This window comes from Sorex fumeus, unplaced genomic scaffold, assembly GCF_029834395.1.
Source record: "Sorex fumeus unplaced genomic scaffold, SorFum_2.1 ptg000199l, whole genome shotgun sequence".
In the NCBI taxonomy this organism is placed as follows: domain Eukaryota; kingdom Metazoa; phylum Chordata; class Mammalia; order Eulipotyphla; family Soricidae; genus Sorex; species Sorex fumeus.
In genome coordinates this window covers 412,153-425,499 of record NW_026606256.1, presented here as the reverse complement: position 1 = coordinate 425,499, position 13,347 = coordinate 412,153, and the positions used below count along the sequence as shown (strand labels likewise).

The window sequence follows — 13,347 nt, the reverse complement described above, 5'->3', positions numbered from 1 at the left end:
AAGAAACACACTCCTTAACTTTACGTATTTATTTATTTATTGCTTTTTGGGTCACACCCAGTGATGCACAAGGGTTCCTCCTGACTCTGCACTCAGGAATTACTCCTGGCAGTGCTCGGGGGACCATATGGGATGCTGGGAATCGAACTCGGGTTGGCCATGTTCAAGGCAAACACCCTACCCGCTGTGCTATCATTTTCCAGCCACCTCGCTTCATTTATTTTATGTGGGGGCCACAAGTGACAGTGCTCAGGGCTTTCTCCTGTCTCTGTACTCAGGGACTACGTGGGGTTCCGGGCCTCAAACTCGGGTTGGCAGCAAGTAAGCGGGTGCTGTAGCCACTGGACCATCGCCCTGGCCCCAATCCAGCCCTTAATTTTATTTATTTATTTATTTTTTGCTTTTTGGGTCACACCCGGCGATGCACAGGGGTTCCTCCTGGCGGTGCTCAGGGGACCATATGGGATGCTGGGAATCAAACCCGGGTCGGCCGCGTGCAAGGCAAACACCCTACCCGCTGTGCTATTTCTCCAGCCCCACCAACCCTTAATTTTAAACTTAACCCATAACCTTCAACTTATCCTTAACAAAAACCTCCAACTTAATGCAACCCTAACCAGCCCTTAACCCTGAACCTTAACCTTAACTCTTTTTTTTTTCTTTTTGGGTCGCACCTTGCGATGCTCAGGGGTTACTCCTGGCTCTGCACTCAGGAATTACTCCAGGCAGTGCTCAGGGGACCATATGGGATGCTGGGAATCGAACCCGGGTCATCTGCATGCAAGGCAAACACCCTACCTGCTGTGCTATTGCTCCAGCCCCCTTAACTTTAACTCAATATCAATTTTAATTTTAACCAATAAATCTTAATAATAGTATAAGGATAGGACGTTTGCCTTGCACACGGCCAACCTGGGTTTGATTCCTCCGTCCCTCTCCGAGAACCAGGTAAACCGCCGAAAGTATTTCGCCCGCACGGCAAAGCCTGGCAAGCTCCCTGTGGCATATTTGATATGCCAAAAACAGTAATAAAAAGTCTCACAATAGAGACGTTACTGGTGCCCGCTCAAGCAAATCGATGAACAAGGGGAGGACAGTGCTATAGTGCTAAATATAACCTTAACCACCAGCTTAAAACTTAACCATAAAATGTAAATTAACCTTAACCATAATCAACCATAACCTTAACCCTTCACTGTAGCTTGTGACCTTAAGCGTTGCCTTCTCCTAAGCAAAAGTATGAGGTGACCCTTAAGGAAATACCCTTAACTCTTTGTGTTTGTTTATTTGGGGGGTCACACCCATCAGTGCTCAGGGGTAACTTCTGGCTCTGCTCTCAGGAATCACTCCTGGAAGGCACAGGGGACCGTACAGGGTGCTGGGGCTTGAGCCTGGGTCGGCCACGTGCATTAGAATGCCCTCCCCGCTGCCCGGCTCTCAGACCCCAAGAGCCTTCATTGCTCTTACCCACAACTTTTCTCTGAACTCATTGTTTTGATATTTTTTAAAATTTTTTTTTTTGCTTTTTTGGGTCACGCCCGGTGATGTACAGGGGTTACTCCTGGCTCTGCACTCAGGAATTAACCCTAGCAGTGCTCAGGGGACCATATGGGATGCTGGGAATTGAACTCGGGCCGGTCGTGTGCAAGGCAAAGGCCCTACCGGCTGTGCTATCGCTCCAGCCCCTCATTGTTTTGATCTTAACACAAAACTTTTTGCTAGTTTGATGCGTTGGGGGGCCCCACACGGTGAGCGCGCAGGGCTGACTCAGAGATCACTCCTGGTGGGGCTCAGGGGACCTTACGGGGTACGGAGATGGAACTGGGGTCAGCTACTTGCAAGGCCAGACCCTCCCAGCTGTACTGCTCTCGGGTCACTCCTAAGCTTTTAGCCTTGACCTCAACCCACAGCCTAGCCTGAGCCTGGGCCAGAACACGAGCCCGAAGCCTTCACTCCGCCCTATCCGCGCATCACCTCACAACCGTCTCCCCGTCAGCCGCGCCTGCTCGTAGGCTGAGGGTCAGCGACACTGGCCGGTGTAGGGAACCCCCCACCCAGGCTGCTCCGGGGTGTGGGACCCGCCTCCCCCTGCTGTGACCCGGCACTTCCGACAGTCCGGGCAGAGCTCCCGGGGGGCCTCCTAGGCTGGGCAGAGCACTATCCCATGAGTCTCAAACTGTGTGGTGGGCGGGCACCGCTCCTCCGTGACCCCCCTCCTCGCTGCTGGGCGGGCTCTGTTGCTCCCACAGCAAAAGTGCCTCAGCCCCTTCTCCCCGCCCCTCTGAGCATTGGTCACTGCTTGCCGGGCCTTGAGTGCCACAGCCCCGGGTTCCGGTTGGACCTGGGGGGAGCCGGCAGCCCACCCCACGGCACCCCGGAGAACAGGAGGTTGGGGCTCCTGCCTGGGTGAAAATTCTGCACATGGGCTGGAGCAATAGCACAGCGGGTAGGGCGTTTGCCTTGCACGCGACCAACCCGGGTTCGATTCCCAGCATCCCATATGGCCACATGAGCACCACCGGGGGTAATTCCTGAGTGCAGAGCCAGGAGTAACCCCTGTGCATCACCGGGTGTGACCCAAAACGAAAAAAAGAAAAACTCTACACAGCTGCGCAGAGCCAGGCCTGGGTGGGGGCCAGCGGAGGCCCCCAGAAAGCCCAGCCCAGAGGACCCAGGGTCACCCCGGTTCCCAGTGCTGAGACTATGGGACACACAGATTAGGGGTACACAAACACCCCAGGCCTTGTACCCTCCACCCCAGATGAGGTGGACCTCTGGCCCTGGAGTGTGTGGCTGTCAGCCCAGGTCTGGTTTGTGGAGGACCTGTTGGGGGTCGCACTATTTCCTCCCTAGATAGAGACCCCTACCTCTGTTGATAGGACCCTTGCCTGGTGGAACCAAGAGCGGCCCTCATGCCGAGGGGGCTCCTGGGCGGCTGGAAACCCTAAAAGTCACACATAGTGCCAGGCCTGCTCTGTGGCTTCATCCCTTCCCGGGGACAGGGTCGGGGAGAGCCCATCTGCGCCCACACCAGGATCCCGGGTGCCCCCACCTCTCCACCCACTCAGCTCCGGGGGCCTGAACAGGCACCAAGTTCTCCCGGGCCCCAGCCCCCCCGAGCTGGGGATTGGCAGTGTGGGCGCCCAGCCTGTCCCCCCACACTGCAGGAGGCCCCTAATAATCAGGCTGCTGAGAGCAGGGAGGGGCGCGCCCGAGACCACCCACCCCACCCAAATCCCCACCCGGAAATCTGGCCTGCTGGCACCGAGGGCCTTGCCCGCCGCAGAGGCAGCAGCCACACGCCCACTTCCGGGGGACAGGAAAGCCGGGTTGGCCTGTCCGGGGCGGGGTGGGGGGGTGACTCGGCTCCTGGGGTCCACCCACGACTCCCCCCAGTGGCCAGACCCGGGCTCAGGCAGGGCCCGACAGCTGGCCCCAGAACGGGAACCCAGCCGGATCAGGATCAGCTCACGGGCCGCCTCTCCCAGCCCAGACTCTAATCGCCCCAGGAATGCTTGAGCTCACAATACAGGCCCCCCCCACACCTCCTCACACCCCGCCTGGAGCCCCCTTTCATTTGGGGCTTAGGGAAGACATGCGGGAAAAGCTCCGGAGAAAGTCGGGGTCTCAGGGAAGGGGGCGGCGTCCTGGCGCCCAGCTGGGCCGCCCCTGGGTGGACGTGGGCCTGAGCAGCTTCACCAAGACTTGGCGGCGGTGGTGCTCTGGGTAGACTGAGTGTCCAGGTGTCTGGGGGGGACAGGGACCCCAAGCCAGGTGTGGTGCTCCCCTGGGGCCTGCTCAGCTCTGGACGCTCCTGCTGCTCCTCCAGTGTCCTGGTCCCCTCTGCCCTCTCCCACCTGACCCCGGACCCTCTCTCTAGGCTGCCGGGAGCCCACCCCGTCTGTCTCACCTGTGAGGCTAGTATCCTTCCCATGGACGCTCACCTCTGCTCTCGGGCCTGGACATCCGGCGCAGGGCCATAGCAGGCAGCAGAGGAGTTCTCTTCGCCAAGGGGCACTCACGTTGGGGAGGCCGCGCCCTGGGGGGGGGTGGGCAGAGTCCAGTGGTGAACCCCCTCAGGCCAAGGAAAGGCCAGTTCTGCAGGGGTGAGGAGGGAAGGGACGCTGGGGGTTGGGGAGAAGGGACGAAGGCCGTGGCTGGAAGCCCCCGGGGAAGCAGAGGTCAGAGATGGCACCGGGGTAGGGGACAGGGGCTGAAGCTTGGGGTGAGGCTGGCAGTAGTGCCTGGTCCAGCCTGCTCCAGAGTGGCCGTAAGGGCCCCACCCCCATCCCCTCTCTCCTCCCTCTGGCACCCAGCTGTCCCGCTGGACCGTGGGGTCCCTTCCCCTGGGGGTAAGTGCTCCTCTGAGTCAGGCCAGCCTGGAGCTCGGAGAGAGACCTCTGTCGCCCAGGGCTGACTGCTGCCTTGGGTGGGCCAAACGGGGTGACCCAGAGCCGTGCCCCCTCCCCACCCCTGTCGGACCCATGGGCACTGTATTCGCTGGGCCCTGCACCCCGACCCTGGACTGGTGACCCCAGAGCCTACTGCTTTTCACAGTGCAGGGCTGCAAGGCTTACTGACCCCATTGACAGATGGGGAGACTGAGTTGCTGCATCGGAGAGCGAGGGACGGGGTCCCCACCAGCCCCCCTCCCCCGCTCCGGGACCCAAGATGAGTGATTCCTCCCAGGTCCTGGGGGGCTTTCACCAGATTTCAGCCCATGGCTTCTCCTCCTTATGTTTGCTTTCGCTTTGGGGTCTCACCAGGCATTACCGGTGTGTGTGTGGGGGGAGCTACTCCCTGTCTGGTGCTCAGGAGGCACTCCTGGCAGTGCTGGAGGTTGACCCTCTGTTCCTGCCCTGACCTGCTTCCAGGACATGGGGTGCGGGGAGGGCGCAGGAGGAGAACAGGACACGGGTTTGCAGAGCACCTGGACTTTGGGGGTACCTCCATCCCTACGGGAACCACGCTCATGCTCCCCTGTTCCAGGCTGGAGGGGGTCCTCTGCCGTGCAGGACTGCCTGGTCTTAACACCCCTGTGTCCTGGGTGGGGAGCTCGGGCGCTCGGCTGGGTGAGGTGGCTGCAGGTGGGAAGGAAGCGGGTGGGATCGTCCCAGAGGCGGGACAGACCCCCAGGGACAGGCTCCACCATCCTCACACGGCTCCGGTCCAGCAGCAGGTGGGTTTCAGGCCCTGCCAGAGTCATTTCCCCTCCCCTGGACAGGGTTCCTGTCTGGGGCTTCAGCCCGCAGGAATGCAGGGGCCAACCCAGGACTCAGGGGAGGCATCAGGCAGGCTGTCCAGAGGGCCTGGAGGGAGCTTTCCCTTGGGGAAGGACAGGAGAGGGGAGCATTTGAATAGGCAGAACCTTCTAGAAGTTTCCAGAAGCTTCCTTCTGGAAATATGAAGAAAAGGAGGGTTCCTTCCTGGTTCTATTGACTATCAGTCTATGAAGTGCCTTGACCTGTGTGTGTGCACCTCAGTTTCTTCATCTGGACCATGGCGGCTCTAATGTACCCTGAGAACAGTATTCTGGAACACAGGCCCTCAGCCTCCAGCTCCAGGTCTCTGTGTTTGGGAAAGGTCAACTCTCCTCTCAGTCACTCCGGCCTGGCGTGGCCTCCCCTAGGCAGGGATGAGCTGTACCAGGGGCCCAAGGTCAGCCGCGGGGACAGTTAAGCTGCCAGGCACCCGGACACACGGTGGGCATGGCTGGGGCTCAGCACTGCCGGCCCTGGCAGCCTGTCAGACGCGGCGGCCCCCGCGGGAGCTGACTTGGCAGGGGCCGCCGGCCTGCCCCGGACACATGGGGGGCCCCCGGCGGCAGGTGCGGGCTCAGCTGAGGGCACCTCCCGGGAATGTGGGGGCCGGGCCAGGTCGGGTGGGTTCAGGCGTCTCCGGGGATCGTGAAGCCGGGCTAGGGTGGGCTCAGCCCTGTCTCCTGCACCCCCTGTCCCCTGATTCAGCCCCTGGGACTCTGCCAGTGCCCTTGGAGGGGTTGGCCCAGGCGTGGGCACACCGTGGCCTGCTGGGGAGCTGGAACAACAGTGGCTTGTTCCTAAGCCAGGCGGGTTGTTCTAGGTTGCCCAGTGCGTGTCCTCAGCCCCCCACCCCGTCCCCGTCTTCCAGGTGAAGAAACGCAAACATGCTCAGGATTCCAGTTCCAGAGGAAGTTTCTAGAAAGACCTAGAAACGTTCCCTGCCCACTCCTCTCCCTCTGCGCCCAATGCCTGTGGGCAGAGAGTGGGTGTCAGGCCTGGGCGGGCCCCCATTCAGGCACTCTCCTGCGTGGGCCGGCCCAGCTCCCCCCGCAGGCAGGGCTCCTCTCCTTGCGCTCAGTCCAGCTCCCTGCTGGCCGGGCCCTGGCCACAGGGATCTGCCTGGCCCGGCGTGGGAGAGACTGGCACTTGGCCGCCGCTGGACCGTGGGTTTGGCCCACAGGTGCCCGGCAGTGACGCCAGCCTGTCCTTTGTCACTTCGTGAGCTGTCGGGGCCCCGGGACTACTTAAAGGGCCGTGTCGGTGCTGGCCAGGCCTGCAGCGACTCGGGACCCCGCAGACGATGGTAGGCTGGGCTGCCCCACCCCGGCCTCTTTCCCTCTCACCCTTGCCTGGCCGTGGCATCCTTTGTGATGCCCTCCCCCACCCTGGCCTTGACCTCGCTCCTCTCTCTGACATCCTTGACCTTGACCTCACGTGGCCCTGACCTTTCCTTCTCCTTTCGTGACACATCCTGACCTGCCCCTTCCCAGTGATCCATTGACCCGTGTGGGCCCTAGTTTGAGGGTTTGGGGTCCTGGTTTGGGGGGCTGGAGACCCTGGTTTGGGGGCCCTGATTTGGGGGGGCTTAGGGGTCCTGGTTTGGGGAAACTGGAGACCCTGGTTTGGGGGGTTTTGGGGTCCTCGTTTGGGTTTCTGGTCTTCAGGATGTGGGGCTAACGGGGGGGGAGGGCAAGGAGGATTCAGTCTTGGAGGCCACAGCAGTGTGACCCCGCAGGGTGTGTGAGGTCAGATTTGGGGTGTGTGGGGTCAAGATCAGGACTCCAGACTGGGGTTCATCAACTTTGTTGGGGGATCCTCAACCACTCGGACCTCTGGGGGCCTTCCTAGCCCAGGACTGCTGCCGAGGTTTCTCTGCAGCCCCTCAACGTTCTAATGCATCAGTGTCCACCCTCCTCCATCCTACTGGCCTGAGGACTCTTCCCTGGTGGCTAATCTCAGCTCAGAGGCACCTCCTCCAGGAAGTCTGCCCTGAGTGGCAGCAGGGGTCTCAGATGCCGTCCCCTCCTTCACACCCCTCTCCCGATCATTCTTGAAGGAGGCTGACTCAGCCCTGGGTCCTCAGGGCCTGGCTGGAGGTCAGCCAGGGCCCTCATGCTAATTCTGAAACTTTGAGTTTTATACGTGAGCACTGAGGCTCCGAGCAGTCTTGATTCAGAGCTCGGGAGCACCCAGCGGGGACCCGGCTAATGTGGGGTGAGACGTCACCTCTGCCCACAGCGGGGCCTGTGGGGGAGTTTTTCTTTTGGGAGACACAGGGCAGCTGGCTGGAAGAGTCCCGACTCGAGGCAGGGCACTGGGCCTCAGTTTCCCCTGGAAGGCCAGAGAAAACCACCCCTCCTCTCTGGCGGGTGCTGGGGTGGGGGGGCGGCGCCCAGGAGGGACGGAGGGAGGCTGGGAGGCGCCCGACTCGCCAGCAGCACCTGAAGGACGGGGCGAGGCTGGGTGGGGGGCAAGGAGGCCGAGGGCAGGTCTGAGGGGAGAGGAGCCGAAGGGCCCCCCAGACGGAAGTGAGGGATTTTTATTAATCAGCGGGAAATGTATATGTAATTACGCGAGATGAACTCGGCGGGGAGGCTCTCTCCTTTATGATGTCTGAGGGGATTTATAAATATTACAGAGGCTTTACAGCATCTCCCAGCCCGGCCCTGCCAGCTCCTTTCAAAGGATTAGCGCAGACAAAGCGCCCACTGAAAGCTAATTATAAGTCAGCGATGCCTCTGCTGCGGGGTGCCAGCCCGGGAGGGGGGCCGTGCGGGGGTGGGGGAAGTTGGGGGGACAGGAGTGAGCCCGGCGGGGGAGGGGGACCACACAGGCACTGGGGGGCAGGAGAAGCTGGGCTCAGGGGCTGGGGTGGGGGCAGGGAGCGGGGCAGGGGCACCCACGCAGCAGCCCATTCGGAGAGCCGTCCCCCAGGGGGGCCGGGAGGTGACCCCCAGAGTATTCCCTGAGACCCCCGCTTCTTGGCAGAAACTGCAGCCCGGGAGGGTCAGGAGACCCTCGGGACACCAAGTGGCTGCCCACTCCCAGGCAGGGCTGTGGGGGCGGGGTTTTGGGGGGGTCGCGGCTTGCTCGGACCCCCACAGCTATTTCCAACTCCGCCCCACCCTGACCCCTGCAGCGGCTGCAGCTGGGGGGTCTCCAAGTTGGGGGGAGGGTCAGGGCTGCCTTTGCAGGTGGGACCCCAGGAACTGAGCATGAGGACAGGGTGGGGTTATGGGCGCAGTAGATCAGGGGTCGGAGGCTGTGGCCCCAGCAAGTCCCCCCCCCAACCTCCCCTTGTGCCCACAGGCTCCCCGAAGGGCCCGGAAGCGTGTGGAAGGCGGCGCCAGCTCCAACGTCTTCTCCATGTTCGACCAGAACCAGATCCAGGAGTTTAAGGAGGTGTCAGGCCTGGGGGCAGCCCAGCCTGGAGGGGTGGGGGGAGACTGGGGCCAAGGGTGTCCCCAGGAGCCCCCCTGCTCTCCCTGGGGAGTATGAGCTGCACACGAAGTCCCACTCTGCCGTGCATGACCACCTGCCCCAGCTAGTCCCCGGGGGTCTGTGGGCACGTTGGCTGGGCCAGGGGGCTCACTCGCCACCCCCCACCCCGTCTTCGCAGGCCTTCACCATCATGGACCAGAACCGTGATGGCTTCATCGACAAGGAGGACCTGAGGGACACCTTCGCTGCCCTGGGTGGGTGGCGGGCCGGGTGGCTGTCCCAGTGCACCGGGGAGCTCAGAGCAGGGGCACCCCAGTCTGGGAGCCCAGCAGAGACCCCTGGGGTCAGCCGATCCCGCAGGAGACAGGGTGTGGGGGCAGGAAGGTCCATGCACTAATAGGGGAGCCAAGGGGGGGGCGGTCCCTGGGAGCAGGGAAGGGTCTCCCCGGGACCCCAGGCTGCTGCCGGCACAGTGGGTCCACCCGTCTTGGGGTGCTGGAGGCTCCCTGTGATCTTCAGCTTCTGCTGCTTTGGCCTCAGTTTCCCCTCTGGGCCACAGCTGTTTTGCTGCCTTCGGAGAGGTGGGGGTGGCTTGCTAACGGGGGTGGGGGTCCAGCAGGCGGGAAGGCGGAGGCGGCGCCCTGTGCCCAGCTGGGCCTCCTGACTGTGGGCAGCGGTGGGGCCTCTGGCTCACTGTCCCCCACCCCCAGGCCGCATCAACGTGAGGAACGAGGAGCTGGAGGCCATGGTGCGGGAGGCCCCGGGGCCCATCAACTTCACCGTCTTCCTGACCATGTTTGGGGAGAAGCTGAAGGGTGAGGGGCCTGGGGCCCCGGGGAATGGGCTTGGGGGTGGTCAGGACCTGCCCCACCGGCCCTGTGGACACCAGGAGGAAGGTTCTGGAAGCCACTGTGACCCAGTCCGGGCAGGACATGGACCAGGGGAGGGTTGGGGGGGTCCCCACGCCCTGCCTCAGGCTTCCCTGTCCCGGGCTGCTGCAAAGGGACCCCAATTCGGCAATTTGTAGGGTCTGGAGGGCTTTGCTCCCAGCCAAGGAACCTCCTGCCAGGATCCGAGAGGAAAAGAGAACCCCCTCTTTGCCTCGCTCAGTGCTGGGGGCTTCCTCCAGCCTGTCCCTGGATTTAGTGACCCCCATGCCAGGCAGTCCAGAAAGATTTAGCCCGGGCCCTCCCTTCACCCACCAAGGCCCCCCATGCAGGAGAGACGGAGCTCCCTGGCAGTGTGTTGGAATGATCCCACCTAACAGCGTGGGTTCGGCTTGATGAAAATCCTAACACCCTCCTGGGGGCGGGGGGGCTGAACGAGCACCCCAGCCAGGGCCTCCTGTCCTGGGGATGACCGTGGCCTTGGGGCTCCCCGACCCCTGGGCAGCAGGTGGAGGGGGGCCCTGCAGCGAGGCGCGGAGGTTCTGGCCAGGCCGGGAGCCGGTCCCCCAGGAGACTGCGCTAGCTCCAGGCACCTCACTTCACTGGGGCGGTTATGGGGGACCCACACCTGGCAGGGCTTCGGGGGCATGCAGGACTGTAACCCAGAGCCTCGCAGGGGACGGGGGCGGGGGGACACACGGCCCTAGTCAAGGCACCCCCAGACCATCTCTGGGGTGAAGGAGAATCTGTGGGGGCGATCTCAGAGAGCAGTGCAGTTCCTCTTCCCGGCCCTGACAGGCCTCTGAGACCCCAGGAGGCCAACTGCCCCCAGCCCACCTGCTCTCTGGCCGGGCAGACCGGGAGCACTGTCCGCAGAGCCCTGGGCGGCCTCCAGTGGCTCCTGGCCTGCAGTTAGACGCTGGTGAGGTGACCTAGGCACCATCCCGTCCCACACAAGGTGACAACTAGGGAGGACACAGCTGACCGAACCCAATCTGATGGGGGAGTCCTAACTAGCCCTGATCCAGACTGATGGGGAGGCAAGCTGGCCTGACAGTCAGAGGGAGAGGGAAACACTTATGCGTCTATGGGGCAGACAGAGGTGCTCTAGTCTGATGGGGGAGGCAGGGGAGAGGGAGCACCTAACCAGAGGGAGGAGCCGGATTGTGGCAGACAAGGGGGGGGGGGCTCTTGGGAGGTCCCATAATCTTGGCCTCACACCTGCCCCTTATTAGTGGAGGCTTGTAGGCAGACAGAGCCTGTTTCTGGGCAGGGGAGCGGCGGGGGGGGGGGGGCGGTCTGGGCCAGAGCACCAGGCCTGATGGTGGCAGACCCATGCCTGGGCGTGGCCCCAAGCCTGTCCTCCTGCATGCCCCCAGGAACAGACCCCGAGGAGACCATCCTCCACGCCTTCAAGGTCTTCGACGCGGAGGGGAAGGGCTTCGTCAAGGCCGACTTGTGAGTGCCAAGCGTCCAGCTGCAGGAGCGTCCCCCCCCCCCCCTCAGGGCCCCAGGGTCCTCGTGAGCGGGTGTCAGGCCTGCAGGGGACAGAGCGGGTAGGGCCCCGAGGTGGGGGGGGGGGGGTGGGAGCAGACCTCGAAGGGTGACCGGGGAGCATTTGAGCAGGAGCGCAGGTGAGGAGAGGGTGGGTGGAAGGGGGCAGTGCAGACAGGTGGACAGGACACGGAGTGGGAGCCCCTTTCTACCCTGCGGCTGAGAGGTTGGAGAAGGGTCAAGCAGCGGCACCCTGGAGGCCAGCCTGGAGGGGGTGAGAAGCTGCAGTGCCAGGAGGTCGCGGTGGGGGCAGAGGTCTACAGGCAGGTTGGTGGGCTCAGGGTGGGGACAGGAAGCACTGACAGGACCAGAGTTGGGGGGCAGGAAGGTCCCAGACTGACAGAGGGTGGAGGCAGGGCCATGGAAATGGGGGGTTGAGGGGGGGGCTCTGGGCCATCTGGCACGGGGCACGGCTGGGGGACTGGAGAGACACCCACCCCAGCCGCTCCCATGGGCCCCCAGAAAGCCTCTCGACCCCACCCGGGACACCCCTCCACTGCAGCCCTCCCCATCTCGGAGGTCAGTAGGGTCAGGGGAACACAGGACTCTGGCCTGGGGGCCGGCACCTGCAACCCCCCCACCTACTCCATCCCGCACAGCATCAAGGAGAAGCTCATGACCCAGGCTGACCGCTTCAGCGAGGATGAGGCAAGTGGTCACTTCTCAGGAGGGGTCTTCCGGGGTGCAGCCTGCCCAGCCCTCCTTGCCCCCCCCCCCCGAGTCAAAGATCCCCCTTGCGTCCTGCCTTGAGGTCAGGGCACTGCCTTTCAGCTGCAAAGAGTGGGGCCCTGGCTGTGGCCCCCGGGAGCCAGGCCCTGCTGAGACCCCGCTCCCCCACACCCCACCACCAGATCAAGCAGATGTTCGCGGCGTTCCCTCCAGACGTATGCGGCAATGTGGACTACCGGAGCCTGTGTTACATCATCACGCACGGCGAGGAGAAGGACTAGCACACCTGGCGGGACCCCCGTGGGGGGCCGAACACAGGACGCACCTCTCACCCCAGAGATCTGGGGCCGCAGCAAAATAAACCTTGCGAAGAGTTCTGAGCATCTGTGATTTGCGTTGTTTGTGAGGCAATGGGGGGGGGGGGGGGGGGAACCCGGGGAACATTCCCAAGCGGGTGGTTTTTCCAAAACCGCTTTTCTTCCCTGGCTTGTTTCGAATGTTCCCGGCTGATGAGCTGCTGCTTGGAACTAGCCGGCAGCAGGGACGGACTCCAGCTGGCCCAGGACACGGCTGGCACCAGGAAACTTTTATTGAGCACCTACTGAGAGTCGGAACCAACATCTCTGAGGAGGAGGACGAGCGAGCGTCAAGCCTGGGGCCGTCCTGCAGGGGAGGGGGGTGGCCATCAAGGAGGTTTGGGAGCAAAACAAAACACTCCTGCTTGGCCTTTAAGGACAGGCATGACAGGCGGGCCAGCAGGCAGTGACCGGGCAGACCCTGACAGAGCTGGGCGGGAACACAGCAGCTTCAGCGCTGGGTGGCATGTGGCCAACCCGGGTGTGATTCCCAACTCCCTAAATGATTAACACAAACAAACACAAAAGTTCCCCACTCTTCAAGGATACCCTTAAAAAATGCTTTCCAGGGACCAGAGAGATAACACAGCCGTAGGACACTCACCTGACACACAGTCAACCCAGGTTCTATCCCCGGCACCTCAAACAGCACCCTGAGCACCTCCAGGAGTGACCCCTGAGCGGAGAGCCAGGAATAACCCCTGAGCACTGCAGGGTGTGGCCCCCAAACCAGGGAGAAAAAAAAACCCTTCCCATTGACAACGAAAACAAGCAAACAGCCCCACAGAGTTGCCTGGTGGAAGGAAGCGGTAGAGAAAGCTCTGGAAGCTACTGGGATTCTCATTCCCCCAGAAACAGGAAAAGAACATCCTTAAGGCACCTCCTGCCCTAAATCACTCGAAAAAAGCCACAGGGCCAAGGGTCCGCAGGGACGTGTGAATTCCTGGGTGCTAGGAGGGTGAAGGGGGCAGCGGGAGTCCAGGGGTTGCTCCATCCCCAGCCCAGCAGCAGGACAGAGAGCCATGGAAGCACCCCAGGAGGGGCAACTTCACAGGACAGTGGCCTCAGGGGTCTCAGACGCGTGCCACACACGGAGGCCACGAAGGGCCGGACGCAGAGCGCACCCCGCCGAGCTGCTTGGCCATGTCATCAGGATTGGTGACATGGTCAACAGGTTTG

At 62.5% G+C, this 13,347-nt stretch overlaps 1 protein-coding gene across 1 annotated transcript; it reads left to right on the top strand.

Annotated features, from left to right (window-relative positions):
- Positions 1-8,573: 8,573 nt before the first annotated feature.
- MYL10 (myosin light chain 10) lies at positions 8,574-12,093 on the top strand. Its single transcript, XM_056108241.1, has 6 exons — positions 8,574-8,663; positions 8,881-8,956; positions 9,413-9,517; positions 10,969-11,047; positions 11,743-11,791; positions 11,995-12,093. Exons 1-6 carry the CDS (start codon positions 8,628-8,630, stop codon positions 12,091-12,093), a joined length of 444 nt encoding a protein of 147 aa, XP_055964216.1. The 5' UTR covers positions 8,574-8,627.
- The last annotated feature ends 1,254 nt before the right edge of the window (positions 12,094-13,347 follow it).